The sequence below is a fragment of the Myotis nattereri genome, assembly GCF_964212035.1.
Source record: "Myotis nattereri genome assembly, chromosome: 15".
Classification (NCBI taxonomy): Eukaryota; Metazoa; Chordata; class Mammalia; order Chiroptera; family Vespertilionidae; genus Myotis; species Myotis nattereri.
The window spans coordinates 55,324,860-55,340,004 of NC_138090.1; the positions used below are offsets into that span (position 1 = coordinate 55,324,860).

At 46.7% G+C, this 15,145-nt stretch overlaps 1 protein-coding gene across 3 annotated transcripts; it reads left to right on the forward strand.

The window, feature by feature from the left end:
* The first annotated feature begins 55 nt into the window (after window positions 1-55).
* Window positions 56-7,271, forward strand: LOC308530476 (leukocyte immunoglobulin-like receptor subfamily A member 6). 3 transcript variants are annotated; one of them, XM_081107149.1, is made up of 7 exons: window positions 56-334; window positions 582-881; window positions 1,953-2,252; window positions 2,523-2,567; window positions 5,492-5,623; window positions 6,709-6,761; window positions 6,852-7,271. In XM_081107149.1, the coding sequence occupies exons 1-7, from the start codon at window positions 91-93 to the stop codon at window positions 6,990-6,992; spliced, it is 1,215 nt and encodes a 404-aa protein (XP_080963275.1). In that variant the 5' UTR covers window positions 56-90; the 3' UTR covers window positions 6,993-7,271. The 3 variants fall into 3 exon arrangements, with proteins under 3 accessions (XP_080963275.1, XP_080963276.1, XP_080963277.1); XM_081107150.1 differs by lacking the exon at window positions 5,492-5,623 and having other exon boundaries at window positions 165-334; window positions 6,852-7,266; XM_081107151.1 differs by lacking the exons at window positions 56-334; window positions 582-881 and adding an exon at window positions 1,347-1,694.
* Window positions 7,272-15,145: the final 7,874 nt, after the last annotated feature.

Here is a 15,145-nt window from a genome sequence, read left to right on the forward strand (position 1 = left end):
GTGGCATGAGAAGTAGATACACCTGTAAATTTATTACCTCTTCTTCTAGGATATCTCCCCCCACCTGTTATCACAGCTCAGCCTGGACCCATGGTTCTATCTAAGAAACCAGTGACCATCCGGTGCCAAGGGCCTCCAGAGGCTGAAGCCTATGAGATATATAAAGAGGAAGAACCTGAGCCTAGGGCTGGAAGGAAATTACCGCTGGCTGGGGAGACCGGAACTTTATCTATCCAAGAGATGAAACCAGACCAGACAGGACCGTACCGCTGTTCCTATAAGAGTGGAGGACACTGGTCTTCACTCAGTGACGTCCTGCATGTGGTGATGACGGGTGAGTGGGACCCAGGCAGCAAAGCCGGGAGGGACCTCTTTGCAGAGGGAGAACCAGACTCTGAGATATGGAGCAGGAAGCAGCAAAGCCTCTGCCTCTAGGAAGGCATCAGGGATGATGCAGAGACACATTCCCTCAGGGCGGGACACAGAGGGGATAGAAGCCAGAGGCACATCTGCTACTGCGAACAGGAAGGGACGTGCCCCCACACACACACACTTTATCAGCAAACTTCCTTCTTTCTCAGGATCTTATGACAAACCCTCACTCTCCAGCATGAGTGGCACAGTGGTGGCTTCAGGAGACAATGTGAAGTTACAGTGTTTCTCCAGAATCAGATTTCAGGCATTTATTCTCACCAAAGAAGATGCACCTCAGTTCACCCAGAGACAAAGCTCCACGGCCCAGGACAATGGACAGCAGGCCACCTTCCACATGGACCGTGTCACCTCCACACAGGCAGGGACCTACAGATGCTACGGTGCCTTCAGCAAAGACCCCAATTTGTGGTCTCACCCCAGCGACCCACTGCAGCTTGTGGTCACAGGTGAGGAAGGCCCTCCATCCCCACGTCCCCTTCTGGAGATGACACTGTCCACTTAGGGAGTGACTGGAAGAAAGAGAAGAGTCTGGTGGGAAGCCCTTGGCAACACCATCTGATTCCACAAAAGACACAAGCACCCCACCCGCACACACCACGCAGGCCTCCTAGAAATAGCCAGGGGAAACACTCTTTGAAGGATATGATTATCTAACCACTAGGCTGTACACCTGAAAATGATACCAAGTGATAGTGAATGTAAACTGTAATTGAAAATTTAAAAATTTTTTAAAGCCTGAGCCGTTCTCACCCAATGTTTTCTTCCAGGGTTGCATCTAGCCCTGAGCACTCAGGCTCAGAATGCTGAGTATCCTTTTACTGTTCAAGGATGGAGTAGGGTTTGGCCAGATATCAGCTCTCCTGGGGGCTGGGAAGAGTGGTCTTGGCATTTGAACACCTGGCTGTAAAAGTGGAGGAAGTGGAGGGTGGCCTGAGAAGTAGATACACCTGTAAATTTATTACCTGTTCTTCTAGGAAGTCTCCCCCCACCTGTTATCACAGCTCGGCCTGGATCCATCGTTCTATATAATGAACTAGTGACCATCCGGTGCCAAGGGCCTCCAGATGCTGACGCCTATGAGATATATAAAGTGGAGGAACCTGAGCCCAGGGACAGAAGGAGATTACTGGTGGCTGGGATGACCAGCACTTTATCTATCCAAGAGATAAAATGAGGCCAAGCAGGACTGTACCGCTGCTCCTATAAGAGTGGAGGACACTGGTCCCTGCTCAGTGACATCCTGCATGTGGTGATGACGGGTGAGTGGGACCCAGACAGCAGAGCCAGGAGGGACCTCTTTGCAGAGAGAGAACTGACTCTGAGATATGGAGCAGGAAGGAGCAAAGCCTCTGTCTCTAAAGGAATTCTGAAGGAATCAGGGATGATGCAGAGACACATTCCCTCAGGGCAGGACTCGGAGGGGATAGAAACCAAAGCCACTTTTGCTCCCTGGTAACAGGAAGGCATAGCACATGGACATGGCTTCCCCTTTATCAGCAAACTTCCTTCTTTCTCAGGATCTCATGACAAACCCTCACTCTCCAGCATGAGTGGCACAGTGGTGGCTCCAGGAGACAATGTGAAGTTACAGTGTTCCTCCAGTTTCAAGTTTGATGCATTTATTCTCACCAAAGAAGATGCACCTCAGTTCACCCAGAGACAAAGCTCCACGGCCCAGGACAAAGGACAGCAGGCCACCTTCCACATGGACCGTGCCACCTCCACAGAGGCAGGGACCTACAGATGCTACGGTGCCTTCAGCAAAGACCCGTATGTGTGGTCTCACCCCAGCGACCCACTGCAGCTTGTGGTCAGAGGTGAGGAAGCTGGTCCATCCATAAGTTCCCTCCTGAAGTTGATGATGTCCAGTTAGAGCAAAGACTGGGTAAAGGAGGAGAGTAGCCTGGGGATTGTTGTCAGCACCCTCTTCTCAGACACGAAGCTGTGAGGTCAACCTCACCCCTTGCCCACCATGCAGCCTTCTTATCACACGTTCAGGGCCGGGGAGGGCATGTAGGTCGTTGTGAGTCCGTGTAAGAGCCTGAGAAGAAATAAAGTAACCACCCCCATTTCAACTCTGTTTTCAGAAGCTACTGTTGATCCCACATCCGTGGAGCCGGGACATCCACATGGTGAGTAACTGGTTGTGTGGAGAACAGAAGGTACATGGAGTAGAAATCTCATTTACCAGGAACAGAGTCAGATTTTTTTTCTTAATTAATCCTCACTGAGGCTGTTTTTTCCATCGATTTCTTTTAATATGTTTTATTGATTTTTTACAGAGAGGAAGGGAGAGGGATAGAGAGTTAGAAACATCGATGAGAGAGAAACATTGATCAGCTGCCTCCTGCACCACCCCCCCTACTGGGGATGTGCCTGCAACCAAGGTACATGCCCTTGACCGTAATCGAACCTGGGACCTTTCAGTCTGAAGGCCGATGCTCTATCCACTGGGCCAAACCAGTTAGGGCTCCATTGATTTTTAGAGAGAGTGGAAGAGAGGGAGGGAGGGAGGGAGGGAAAGAGAGAGGGGGAGGGAGAGAGAGAGAGAGAGAGAGATATGAGAGACACATGGATTGGTTGCCTCTTGCACATGCCAAACAAGGGCCGGGGATGGAACCTGCAATCCAAGTACGTACCCTTGACTGGAAATCAAACCCAGGACCATTGCAATGTGAAGGTTCACACTCTAACCATGGAGTAACACTGGGTGGGATCAGAGTCAACTTTTTAAGAAGACCTCTGATGGCTGGAGGAGGCAGGGAGCATACAGATGAAGGAGGTCGGGCTGTTTTCCATTGGGAGAGCAGAAGGCTAGATGGTCTGTGGTTGGCTAATAACATCTGTAGATTCCACAGCTACCGTTCATCATTGATCCATATGCCAGTATTTCTGAGAGCATCTAGGATTCCTAGCCCTCATCACGGAGCTCTACTCCCAGAGGGCAGATTGATACTCATCATGCCAGCCCCAAATAACTGAGATAATCAGATAACCTTTTCTCTGGAGACTTCATTCCTGCCCTCACCGAGGACACTAAACTTGTGAGAGCTATTTCTACAATTAATTCAGGGTGTCCCCCTGCTACTCTTTTCCCTCCTCTGAGCCGCATTTTCTCCACATATAAGGAAACAAAGTCTGTAAAGGATTAAGAAGGACTGTTGAGAGGCATGGATACATGGAACAGATGGACAGCTGTTAGAGGGTAGGGACGTTGAGGGGCTGAATGAAGGAAGATGAAGGGATTAAATAAAACACACACACAGGCACACGTACACACACACACACACATATAAAACACAGACAACAGTGCAGTGATGTTTTATTGAGTTGTACACTTGAAACCTGTGTGGTTTTGCAAACCAGTGTCACCCCCAATAAATTCAATTAAATAAATAAGGGGGGATGGAGAAAGGCCCTAGCTGGTGGAGGGTCATCCCTCAGTTGGTTGGAGGGTCATCCCATGCACCAAAGGTGGTGGGTTCGATTCCCTGTTAGGGCACATACGTGTGGGAGGCAATTAATCCATGTTTCTCTTTCACATCAAGGTTTCTCTCTCTCTCTCTCTCTCTCTCTCTCTCTCTCTCTCTCTCTCTCTCTCTCCCTCCCCCCCCCCTTCCAAAAAAAATTTACAAAAACAACTGTAGAGCCAAGACATTCTGTGGTTGAGGCCGCCATCAGTGTTTCCCTGCATGTTGAGTAGAATTTAGTATAAACGAGCCTGCAGGCCCATGACGGTCTCTATCAGTGCCTATGACATGCGTGTACTACGGGACCATTCACAGAGAGACGGACAAGTGCATTTTCAAAGGTGTCGTGGGGCAAGGTCAGGAGTTGTGTCTTGGACTTGTTGCTTCTGAGGTGGCCAGGCAACATCTTACACGCATTCAAGAGTTGGCTTTATACGTCTTGAATTAGAGGGATGGAGAACTGTAGATACAGATGTGGAACTATTGAGCATAAAGGTTGCAACTAATGTAGGGAAGATATTCAGGTATTGCAGTAGAGTGAGAAGGAAATCCTAAGGGGAAACATAAGCATGCAAGATGCAAGCTAAAAAAAAATCTATTGGGGTAAAAAAAAAAAAAAAAAAAAAAAACCATTGCTTATTTCACTTAGCATAATAATCTCCAGGTTCATCCATGAGCAGCTCACTTTTTTTTTTTTTTTTGGTGCCCTTGACCAGAATCGAACCTGGGACCCTTCAGTCCGCAGGCCGACGCTCTATCCACTGAGCCAAACCAGTCTGGGCGATGAGCAGCTCACTTCTTAATTCTTGAAGTGAACTCTCTCATTTGTTTTGCTACCTTTACAATCTTTTTAAAGTTTTTATTAAATTTATTGGAGTGACATTGGTTAATAACATGAGTTTCAAATGTGCAATTCCATAGCACATCACCTGTGTGCCCACCACCCAGACTCAAGCCTCCTTCCATCACCATGTGTTTGACCCCTCTTGCCCCTCTTCTACCTCCCCCCACTACCCTGCCCCTCTAGTAACTAAACTTCTGTTGACTGTGTCTATGATTTTTTGTTTGTATTGTTTGTTTCTTTGCTGCTTTCAGTTTTATATCCCACATATGAATGCAATCATATGGTTCTTAACTTTTTTGATTGAGTTATCTTGTTTAGCATGACATTTACACTCCTAATTTATCTTGGTTGGCTCATGGGAGCTGGGGTTTTTTATGTAGTTTTACTGATTTCAGAGATTAAGGGAGAGGGAGAGAGAGAGAGAAACATCAATGACGAGAGAGAATCATAGATTGGCTGCCTCCTGCACACACCCCCTGGAGATTGAGCCTGCAACCCAGGCATGTGCCCTTGACTGGAATCGAACCTGGGACCCTTCAGTCTGCAGGCCGACACTCTATACACTGAGCCAAACCAGCCAGGGCAGGCTGGACTATTTTTAAGTGGCTTTGTTTATATTGTGGTTCACAGGAGTTGACCATTCGGGACTGTGCTGGGGTATGGGGGAGCACCCGGCCCCAGTGCCCTCTGAGAAGATACTTTAGGAAGGGCAACTGCTCCGACATTGTCTCCTTCTTTGCAGCCACAGACCACAACCAGACCCAGAACCACCATGGTATTCTGATCGGCTTCCCAGTGGCCATCGTCCTCCTGCTCCTCCTCTTCCTCCTCCTTTTCTTCATCCTCCGCCATCGCCATCGCAAAGCCAAAAACAGTACGTCCTTCAGAGAGGGAGGGAAGCCTGAGCAGAGACCCCTGTGGTACAAATCCTACAGGGGAATAGGGGGAGGCATCTTCTGAGAGCAGGAAAGGGGGTGAGGGAGCCAGAGGCGTGGAGGTGGGGGTGGTTTGCTGGCTCAAGCTGCGATGGTGATAACTTTCTCTTTTTTTACTGATTGATTTGTTGTTCCACTTTGTTGTTGTTGTTAATCCTCACCTGAGGATATTTTTTCCATTGGTCTTTTTTTTTTAATATATTTTATTGATTTTTTACAGAGAGGAAGGGAGAGAGATAGAGAGTTAGAAACATTGATGAGAGAGAAACATCGATCAGCTGCCTCCTGCACATCTCCCACTGGGGATGTGCCCGCAACCCAGGTACATGCCCTTGACCGGAATCGAACCTGGGACCTTTCAGTCCGCAAGCCGACGCTCTATCCACTGAGCCAAACAGGTTTTGGCTCCATTGGTCTTTTCTTTAGAGAAAGTGAGAGGGAGGAGAGACAGAGAGAGAGAGAGAAACATCTATGTGAGAGAGACACATCAATTGGTTGCCTCCCCCCCATGACCCCGCCTGGGAATCAAGTCTGCAACCGAGGTACGTGTCCTTGACCAGAATTGAACCTGCAATTGAACCACGGGCCACCGCTCTAACCACTGAGAAAAACGGGCTAGGGCTGTTCCACTCATTTATGCATTCATTGGTTGCTTCTTGTATGTGCCCTGACTGGGGATCGAACCGTAACCTCCTGGTTTATGGGTCGAGGCTCAACCATGGAGCCGCACCAGCAGGGCTAAAATATATATATAAAACCTCACCTGGCTGGTGTGGCTCAGTGGTTGAGTGTTGACCTATGAACCAGGAGGTCACCATTCAATTCCAGGTCAGAGCACATGCCCAGGTTGCAGGCTCGATCCCCAGTGTGGGGAGTGCAGGAGGCAGCCAATTGATGATTCTCTGTCCTCTCATTACCTCTGAAATCAATAAAAATATATTTTAAAAATATATATATCCTCAGGTAAAGATAAAAAAGTTTGTAAGTAAAATATGCAGCCCTAACAATGCCCTCTTCCCTCCAGATGCCACCGAGACAAAGAGACAGCCACAGGAAGTGGAACCCATCAACGGACTGGTAAGCGTTTCCTCCTCTACTCTGCCCCTCAACAATTCCTTTGGTCCCCAACATCACACCATCATATCAAAGTCTCCCTTCCTCCCTCAGGCCTCTGAAGCTAGAGACCCACAGGATGTCACCTATTTCCAAGTGGCCTTCAATGCCCCCACCCACGGCACAGCTTCAGCCCCCTCCTTGCTGCACAAGCCGGCCCAGGCCAGCGAGTATGCCACACTCGTGCTGAGATGAGCCGTGCTTTGGACAGTAGGACTCAGAGCTACCAGTTGCAAGGTCCCTCCTCTGGTGTCATTGCTTCTAAATCTGAGGCTGTCAGCCGGGCTGAGGAGACCCACCCACATTACCCAGAAAGTAGGCCCCGGCGCCCCCTGAATCTGGAGATTATCACCCAGTCAGTTCCGGAATCTCCACCATAATTGCCCATCAATTCCCGGGACCCTCCTGGGTTATTGGGACAATGGCAGAGTAATGTTTGTATGTTCTCATTGATTAAACAAATATACTTAAATCATCTTGGGTGCCACGTTTTCTATTACAGCCTAGATGCACAGAAAAGATCCCAAAACCATTTCTCTTGTCAAAAATGTGTGGTCTAGCCCTGGCCGGGAGGCTCACTGGGTTGGAGTGTGCCCCAAAAGGTTGCAGGTTCGATTCCCATTCAGGGCACACACCTAGGTTGTGGGGTCAATCCCCAGTTGGGGTGAGTACAGGAGACAACGGATCAATGTTTCTCTCCCACATCAATGTTTTTCTCTCCCCCCTCCCTTTCTCTCTCTCTAAAATTAATATATATATTCAAAAATAAGTATTGATTGAGAGAGAGAGAGAGAGAGAGAGAGAGAGAGAGAGAGAGAGAGAAACACCAATTTGTTGTTCCACTTATTTAGGCACTTATTGGTTAACTAGAGGCCTGGTGCATAAATTCATGCATGGGGGGGGGGGGGCACCTATCAGCCCAACCTGCACCTTCTCCAATCCAGGACATCCCTCTCACAATCCAAGACCACTGGCTCCTAACTGTTCACCTATCTGCCTGCCTGATCACCCCTAACTCCTCTGCCTGCCTTCCTGCCTGATCACCCCTAACCACTCTGTCTGCCTGCCTGATGCCCCTAACTGCTCCCCTGCCTGCCTGGTCACCCCTAACCACTCTCCCCTGCCAGCCTGATTGCCCCTAACTGCTCTTCCCTGCCAGCCTGATCACCCCTAACTATCTCTGCCTCAGCCGCACCACCGTGGCTTTATCCAGAAGGACGTCTGGAAGACATCCAGTCTATCCAGTCTAATTAGCATATTACTCTTTTATTAGTATAGATTCTTGTATGTGCCCTGTCAGGGATGGAACCCACAACCTTGGTGTATCAGGATGATGCTCTAACCAACTGAGCTCCCCAGCCAGAGCCATAATTAAAGTTTTGTTGGAACATGGCCACTCATGTTTACTTATGTATTATGTATAATGGCAGAGTTTAAATGTTGTGAAAGCGGGGAGCTGGAGAAGGATGTTTAAAGATTGATCCTATGGCTTCCTCACACAGCTGAGGACATCAGTCAGGAAACAGTATAATTTATAAAATCCTTAGTTCTCATACAGACAGTCAAGAGACAACAGCTTGCCCTAGCCAGTTTGGCTTCATGAATAACGCGTCAGCCTGCAGACCAAAGGGTCCCAGGTTCGATTCCAGTCAAGGGCACATGCCCAGGTTGCAGGCTCGATCCCCAATGTGGGGCGTGCAGGAGGCAGCCGATCGATGATTCTCTCTCATCATGGATGTTTCTCTCTTTTTATCCCTCTCTCTTCCTCTCTGAAATCAACAAGAAACATATTTTTAATTAATTAAGGACAACCACCCTGAAGAACCAACTGAACACTAGCTGAGGCGGAGTCTTAGAGCCAAGGATTTACAGAAGGGGCCACATAGAAACAGGTAGGAAGGTCAGACATGCAAAAAGGTCCGGGCCCTGCTCCAAAAATTTAAGAATAAAAAAAATTAAATGAGGGGAAAAGAAAAGGGGGAGGAGCTGGAATGAAGGTGGAGTGTTGAATGGAGCAGCGATGCATCGGAATGGTGTCTGAGACAGATCTCCCTGGAGGCCACAGTGGAGACGGGACTGAAAGGGACCTGAGGAGAGGGGAGACCATTTGCAGGCTAGTGAAAGAAGCCATATCAGAGAAGGTCAGGTCTGAGCTCAAGTGAGGCCGTGGGTGTGGAAGGAAAGAGCAGATTTTAGAGCTACCCAGAGGCTGCAGCAGCTGACCCGCTCTGTGGTTGAGTCAGAGGAAGGAGTTGCGGCTCTCTCTTCTAGGAACACGCCCCTGCCTTTCCCTTCCCCTCTTCTTCCTCCTTGGTAAGCTCCTTTACCCTTCTCTCTTCTTTTGCCTCTATCACGTGTTTCCTGAGCCCACTTCTTCTCCCACTCACTTCTTCTATCTCTGTGACTTTCAAAACTACATTTGTTTTTTGTTTTTTTTAAAAAGTAAGAAGTTGGAAGTTGTGCAGAATTTCTGGAGAGCAGTTTGCAACATGTGTCCAAATATAAGATGTGAATCACATTCAAATCAACAAACCCATTTGGGGAACTTGACCTCAAAGGATGGTTACACAATGTGGACTATTCAGGAAGTCTCAGTTCAGTATTCTTTACTTTCTTTTCTTTTTTTAGTTTGGCATTCTTTAAATAGCCACAGAAAAACACACATGCACACACAAATATTCACACACACACACACACACACACACACACACAAAATATATATATATATATATATATTTTATAAATATATATATTTATATATATATATAGGCCCTGGCTGGTGTGTTCAGTGGTTAGAGTGTTGGCCCATGCACTGAAGGATCATGGGTCCCATTCCCAGTCAAGGGCAGGTACCTGGGTTACAGGTTTGATCCCCAGCCTCAGTCAGGATCAGAGCAGGAGGCAACTGATTCAGGTGTCTCTCTCACATCACTCTCTCTCTCTGTCTCTCTCTCTCTCTCTCTCTGTCTCTCTCTCTCCCTCCCTTTCACTCTCTCTAAAAATCAATGGAAAAATATCCTCAGATGAGGATTAACAAAAGAGAGAGAGAGAGAGAAGAGAGAGAGAGAGAGAGAGAGAGAGAGAGAGAGAGAGAGAGAGAGAGAGAGAAAGGAAGGAAAGAAGGAAGGAAGGAAGGAAGGAAGGAAGGAAGGAAGGAAGGAAGGAAGGAAGGAAAAAGGGAGGGAGGAAGTGAGGGAGGGAGGGAGAGAGGGAAGGAGGAAGGGAGGGAGGGAGGGAAGAAGGAAGAAAGAAAAACTTTGAACACTGGACATGCCATCTCAATTTCCCTTGTAAAACATGCTATGATAAGGAATATTTTTACTCTCAAGAGCAAATATTCTCACCTATGAGCCATGCAATGATTTAACAGAGAAGTGTTTTCCCAGACTCCCAGTGTGGACCTATGTTGCTCTCCAGTCCTTGAGTATAAGGTGGTCGACCAGATGACCCTCATATATCCATTACATAGATGACATGCTGTATTCTAACCAGCGTGAAGTGTCTCAGAAGTTGAAGATGCCTGAGTTTCTGAAACACTGCTCTGAAAATGGAGCTGTTGACTATTTCATTTCAAATTTGGCTTTTGGACCTGGAGAGTATTGTGCTAAATGAAATAAGCCAGGCAGAGGAAGACGAATACCATACGATCCCATTGATATGTGGAATCTAATGAACAAAATAAACAAACAAACAACATAGAAATAGATTCATAGTTACAGAGAACAGACTGGCAGCTGTCAGAGGGGAGGGGCGTTGGGGAGCTGGGTGAAAAAGGTGAAGAGGTTGCCCAGCCGGTGTGGCTCAGTGGTTGAGTGTCGACCTAGGAACCAGGAGATCACGGTTTGATTCCCTGTCAGGGCACTTGCCCAGATTGCATGCTCGATCCCCAGTGTGGGGCGTACAGGAGGCAGCTGATCAATGATTCTCTCTCATCATTGGTGTTTCTATCTATCTATCTATCTCCCTCTCCCTTTCTCTCTCTGAAATCAATTAAAAAAAGTATATTTTTTAAAAAGGGTGAAAAGGTTCAGCAGTACCTATTGGTAGTTGCAGAATAACCAGAGGTTCAGATTGCAGTATGGGGAACATAGCCAATAATGTTGAGGGGCCAGGTGGGTGCTGTGGGAAGCGAGGGGCCACTCTGTAGGGTGCATGGTTTTCTGGCCACTTTGCTGTGCATCTGACATGGGTGCAGAATGGTGTTGAATATAAACGGTGGTTGAAAAATAAAATTTTAGAAATTCAGTCTTTGTTCTCCTTGTTCTGCTGAGAATACCCCAGTCATCCCAGTGGCCACTATATCTTTCCCCTGTTACCACTGAATTAAGATAAATAAATTTACCTCCTTTCCTTTCCTTTGGCTTGCCTGCTTGCTCTCCCCTCCCCCCACCCCTCCACCCAATAGGACTTTTGCCAGTATCTCATCTGAGGCACATGGGAATTGTTTATCTTTAAACAGAATATATTTGTAATAGTTCCTTCCTTCCACACACTGTTTAAATCCATTACAAGTAGTGACTCATTTAAAATATCCTTATCCTATGAGGCAGATGCTGTTGTTGTCCCCATCTACCTATGAGGAAGTTAAGGCACAGGGGTTAAGAAACTTGACCAAGTTTGCACAGCCTAGAAAGGTTTGGAGGGATGGATGTCCCTCTCTGAGTACCATCACCTGAAAGACAGCTATTAGTGAGTTGATTATCAAGTCAGAGGGCCCATGGGTATCTCCCTCTTACTGAGGGATTCTTGAGAGATAGAGATAGATAGATAATAGATAGATAGGTAGATAGATAGGGAGGGAGGGAGGGAGGGAGGGAGGGAGGGAGGGAGGGAGGGAGGGAGGGAGGGAGATATAGAATCTCAGAGAAATAACCTCATGCCAGGAAACCAACCCTTTGGGTCCCTTGACCCTCCCCATTTTTTTGTTTGTTTGTGTGTGTTTTTTTTGTTAATCCTCACTCAAGGATATTTTTCCATTGATATTTAGAGAGAGTGAAAGGGAGCGGGAAAGACAGAGAGAGAGAGAGACACATCAATTGATTGCCTCCTGCACATGTTCCACCAGAGCCAGGGATTGAGCCTGCAACTAAAGTACATGCCCTTGACCAGAATCAAACCTGGGATCCTGTAGTCCAAGGGCCCATGTTCTATCCACTGAGCCAAACCAACTAGAGTAACTCTCCTCATTTTAAAGCCAGGATCACTCTCCTGTCCCTGGCTCTAGACCAGTGGTTCTCAACCTGTGGGTCACGACCCCTTTGGTGGTCGAACGACCCTTTCATAGGGGTCACCTAAGACCATCCTGCATATCAGATATTTACATGACGATTCATCACAGTAGCAACATTACAGTTATGAAGTAGCAACGAAAATAATGTTATGGTTGGGTCACAACATGACGAACTGTGTTTAAAGGGCCAGAAGGTTGAGAACCACTGCTTTAGACCCAACCCATATGATGGCCATTAGCCACACATGGCTATTGAATACCAGAAATGTGACTTATCTAAACCGATATGTGCCAATGTGAAATACAGGCCAGATCTTGAATGTAAAATGAAAGTACTTTCAAAAATTAAAAATATATATTGGCCCTGGACAGGTAGCTCAGCTGGTTAAAGCATCCTCCCCACACACCAAGGTTGTGGGTTCAATCCGCGGTCAGGGCACATACAAGAATCAACCAATGAATAATGCAGCATAAGTGGGACAACAAATCCATCTCTTCTCTTCTCTCTCTCTCTCTCTCTCTCTCTCTCTCTCTCTCTCTCTCTCTCTCCTTTCTCATCAGTTTTTAAAAATATCTGTACGACGGCAGGAAGCAGCTAATCACAGCTGAAGGTTCCAAGCCCTGATTCTCAAGCTTGGCACCAATTGCAATCACCTGGCACTCTTTAAGAGAACCCCTACGTCTGGGCAGCCCTCACTGACCTAGAGGTCAGACTCTCTGGGCCTTGGTACTTTGAAACGATGCTCAAGGCAGGTGAGTTTAACACGCAGCCAAGGGTGAGAACACCGGGAATGGATGCCCAAATTAGAGAAAGGGTCTCCACCTATCAGTAATCACGCTGGAGGTGGGAAGTTCTCGGCAGCGGGCCAATCCCAGAGCTTGGGTGGAAAGACACACTTCTTATAGCTGGGTTTCCAAACCTCAGACATCGTGGCCGTGGCCGGAGAATGGGTCCGGGTGTTGGGGAGGTGAGTAACATCCCAGCTTCTTCTTTACTCCATGTCTCTCTACCTTCATTCAGCTGTTAAGTCTACAATAAATATGCCTCCTCTCTTTTTTTTGAATGTTTGCATGTTGAACCTTTGAAGTTTCAAGTCAGATTCCCCTCTGACCATGACTCCTATAACTTTGAATAGTTTTTTTTCCTCTTGCTGAAGCTCCGTTTCCTAAGATCACTGGGTATAAACCTAAGTTGGATTAACTTTGGCCAGATGAGAACAACATGAAATAACCTGTTTTGTGTAAAACGCGTACTACTTGGAACGAACGCTTTTAAGGGTAAAAGGCACACCCCGTGGTCAACGGGCTAATGTGTGGCCATATGAAGTCAGATCCAAGCTCCCATTTTCCCTAAAGCTGGTATGGAATCTCTAATTTCACTCTCTTAGCCAAGTTTCTAGAAATAGAAGTATAACTGTGGTTCATAGGCTGATGCTCAACCACTGAGGCATGCTAGCTGGGCACATACAGATATTTTTAAAAATTGATGAGAGGCTGGAGGAGGAAGAGAGAGAGAGAGAGAGAGAGAGAGAGAGAGAGAGAGAGAGAGAGAGAGAGATTTGTTCTTCCATTTATTTTATGCCCATGCCTCCCCGTCAAGACACCTCATGCATGTTTCTGCCCTTCACAGTCTAGTTTCTTGCCCTACCGTTCCCCTGAAATTGCTCTTCTTAAGACCTCGTCTGACAAACACAAAGATTAGTTGGGGTCCTTCTCTGACGGGTCTCCATAAGGCAGCTGAATCATTGTTCCAGGAAATATGTCTTGTACAAATAAAATGCAGGCTAGTTAAAGACCGGAAGGTCAAGACCAGTCCTAAGAATCTGCCGTTAACGTTGCTTTTGTTGGTTAACATTTTTTAAATTACACTGATATTCACTATTTTATATTCGCTTCAGGTGTAGAGCGCAGTGGGTAGACATTTATATAACTTATGACGTGATTTCCCCCGACAAGTCTAGTAACCATTTGGCCCCAAACATAGTCGTTACAATATTATTGACTCTATTCCTTATGCTGTGATTTACATCCCTGTGATGATTTTTAACTACCAACTTGTACTTGTTCATCCCTTCCCCCTTGTCACCCAGTCTGTTCCCTGTGTCTATGAGTCTGTTCCTGTTTTGTTTCTTCATTTATTTTGTTCTTTCAATTGCACACATAAGGGTCCCATGGTTACATCTCAATGTAAATACAGTGGGGCCTTGACTTACGAGTGTCCCGACTAACGAGTTTTTTGAGATACCAGCTGTCTCTCCGGCGAATTTTTGCATTGAGTTGATAGAGTAATTTGAGTTAACGAGCTCCTTAACGAGCTCGGTCTCGGAACGAATTAAACTCATAAGTCAAGGCCCCACTGTACAACCATTGAACACTTGGGTGTAGATACACTACTTTGGTGTAAGATGTGTTTCATTGCTGTGATTTTGGATCCCATTGCAGGTATAACTTTTCTCTTCCCACTGGAGTTACTCCATGAGTATTGCCCAACCACCCACAGCCTCAAAGGCCCACCAGGTTCTGACCCATTTCACTTCATCTGCCTGCCTCCCAGCTTCTCGGAAGACTTTATTCTGGGTTTAACCAGTTGGTTCTTCTCTTCTGAAATGTCCTTATTTTTGCACCTGATGCCTGGGTGAGGGTGGGGGTGGGGAGGGTATCTATGGGAGTCGATTAGCAGAAGAATTGACATCACAGAATCTGAAAGAAGGCTGCTCTGATTCAAATGTTGGCTTCCACACTTCACAGCTGGCTGAGAACAGATCATGGCTCATCTCTCTAAATCAGGGGTCCTCAAACTGTTTAAACAGGGGGCCAGTTCACTGTCCCTCAGACCGTTGGAGGGCCGGACTATAGTTTAAAAAAAAACTATGAACAAATTCCTATGCACACTGCACATATCTTATTTTGAAGTAAAAAAAACAAAACGGGAACAAATACAATATTTGTATTTTCATGTGGCCCTCAGGCCATAGTTTGAGGACCCCTGCAAATCTCCTTTCCCTGTGTTTTAAAAGGATCGCCCTTACAAATGACCTCATTCAAGTCTTTCAACAAGGGCTAAGTTATATGCTTAACACCTGATTCGCACATAAATAGCATTAGGAATGGGGTAGTT

Bases quoted from the DNA above. Each gene is read 5' to 3' on its own strand.
- LOC308530476 (XM_081107149.1), top strand. From the start codon at position 91: ATGGTTCTATCTAAGAAACCAGTGACCATCCGGTGCCAAGGGCCTCCA. The intron at 2,253-2,522 runs GTGAGGAAGCTG...CTCTGTTTTCAG, and splicing joins ACTGCAGCTTGTGGTCAGAG to AAGCTACTGTTGATCCCACA. The intron at 6,762-6,851 runs GTAAGCGTTTCC...TTCCTCCCTCAG, and splicing joins TGGAACCCATCAACGGACTG to GCCTCTGAAGCTAGAGACCC.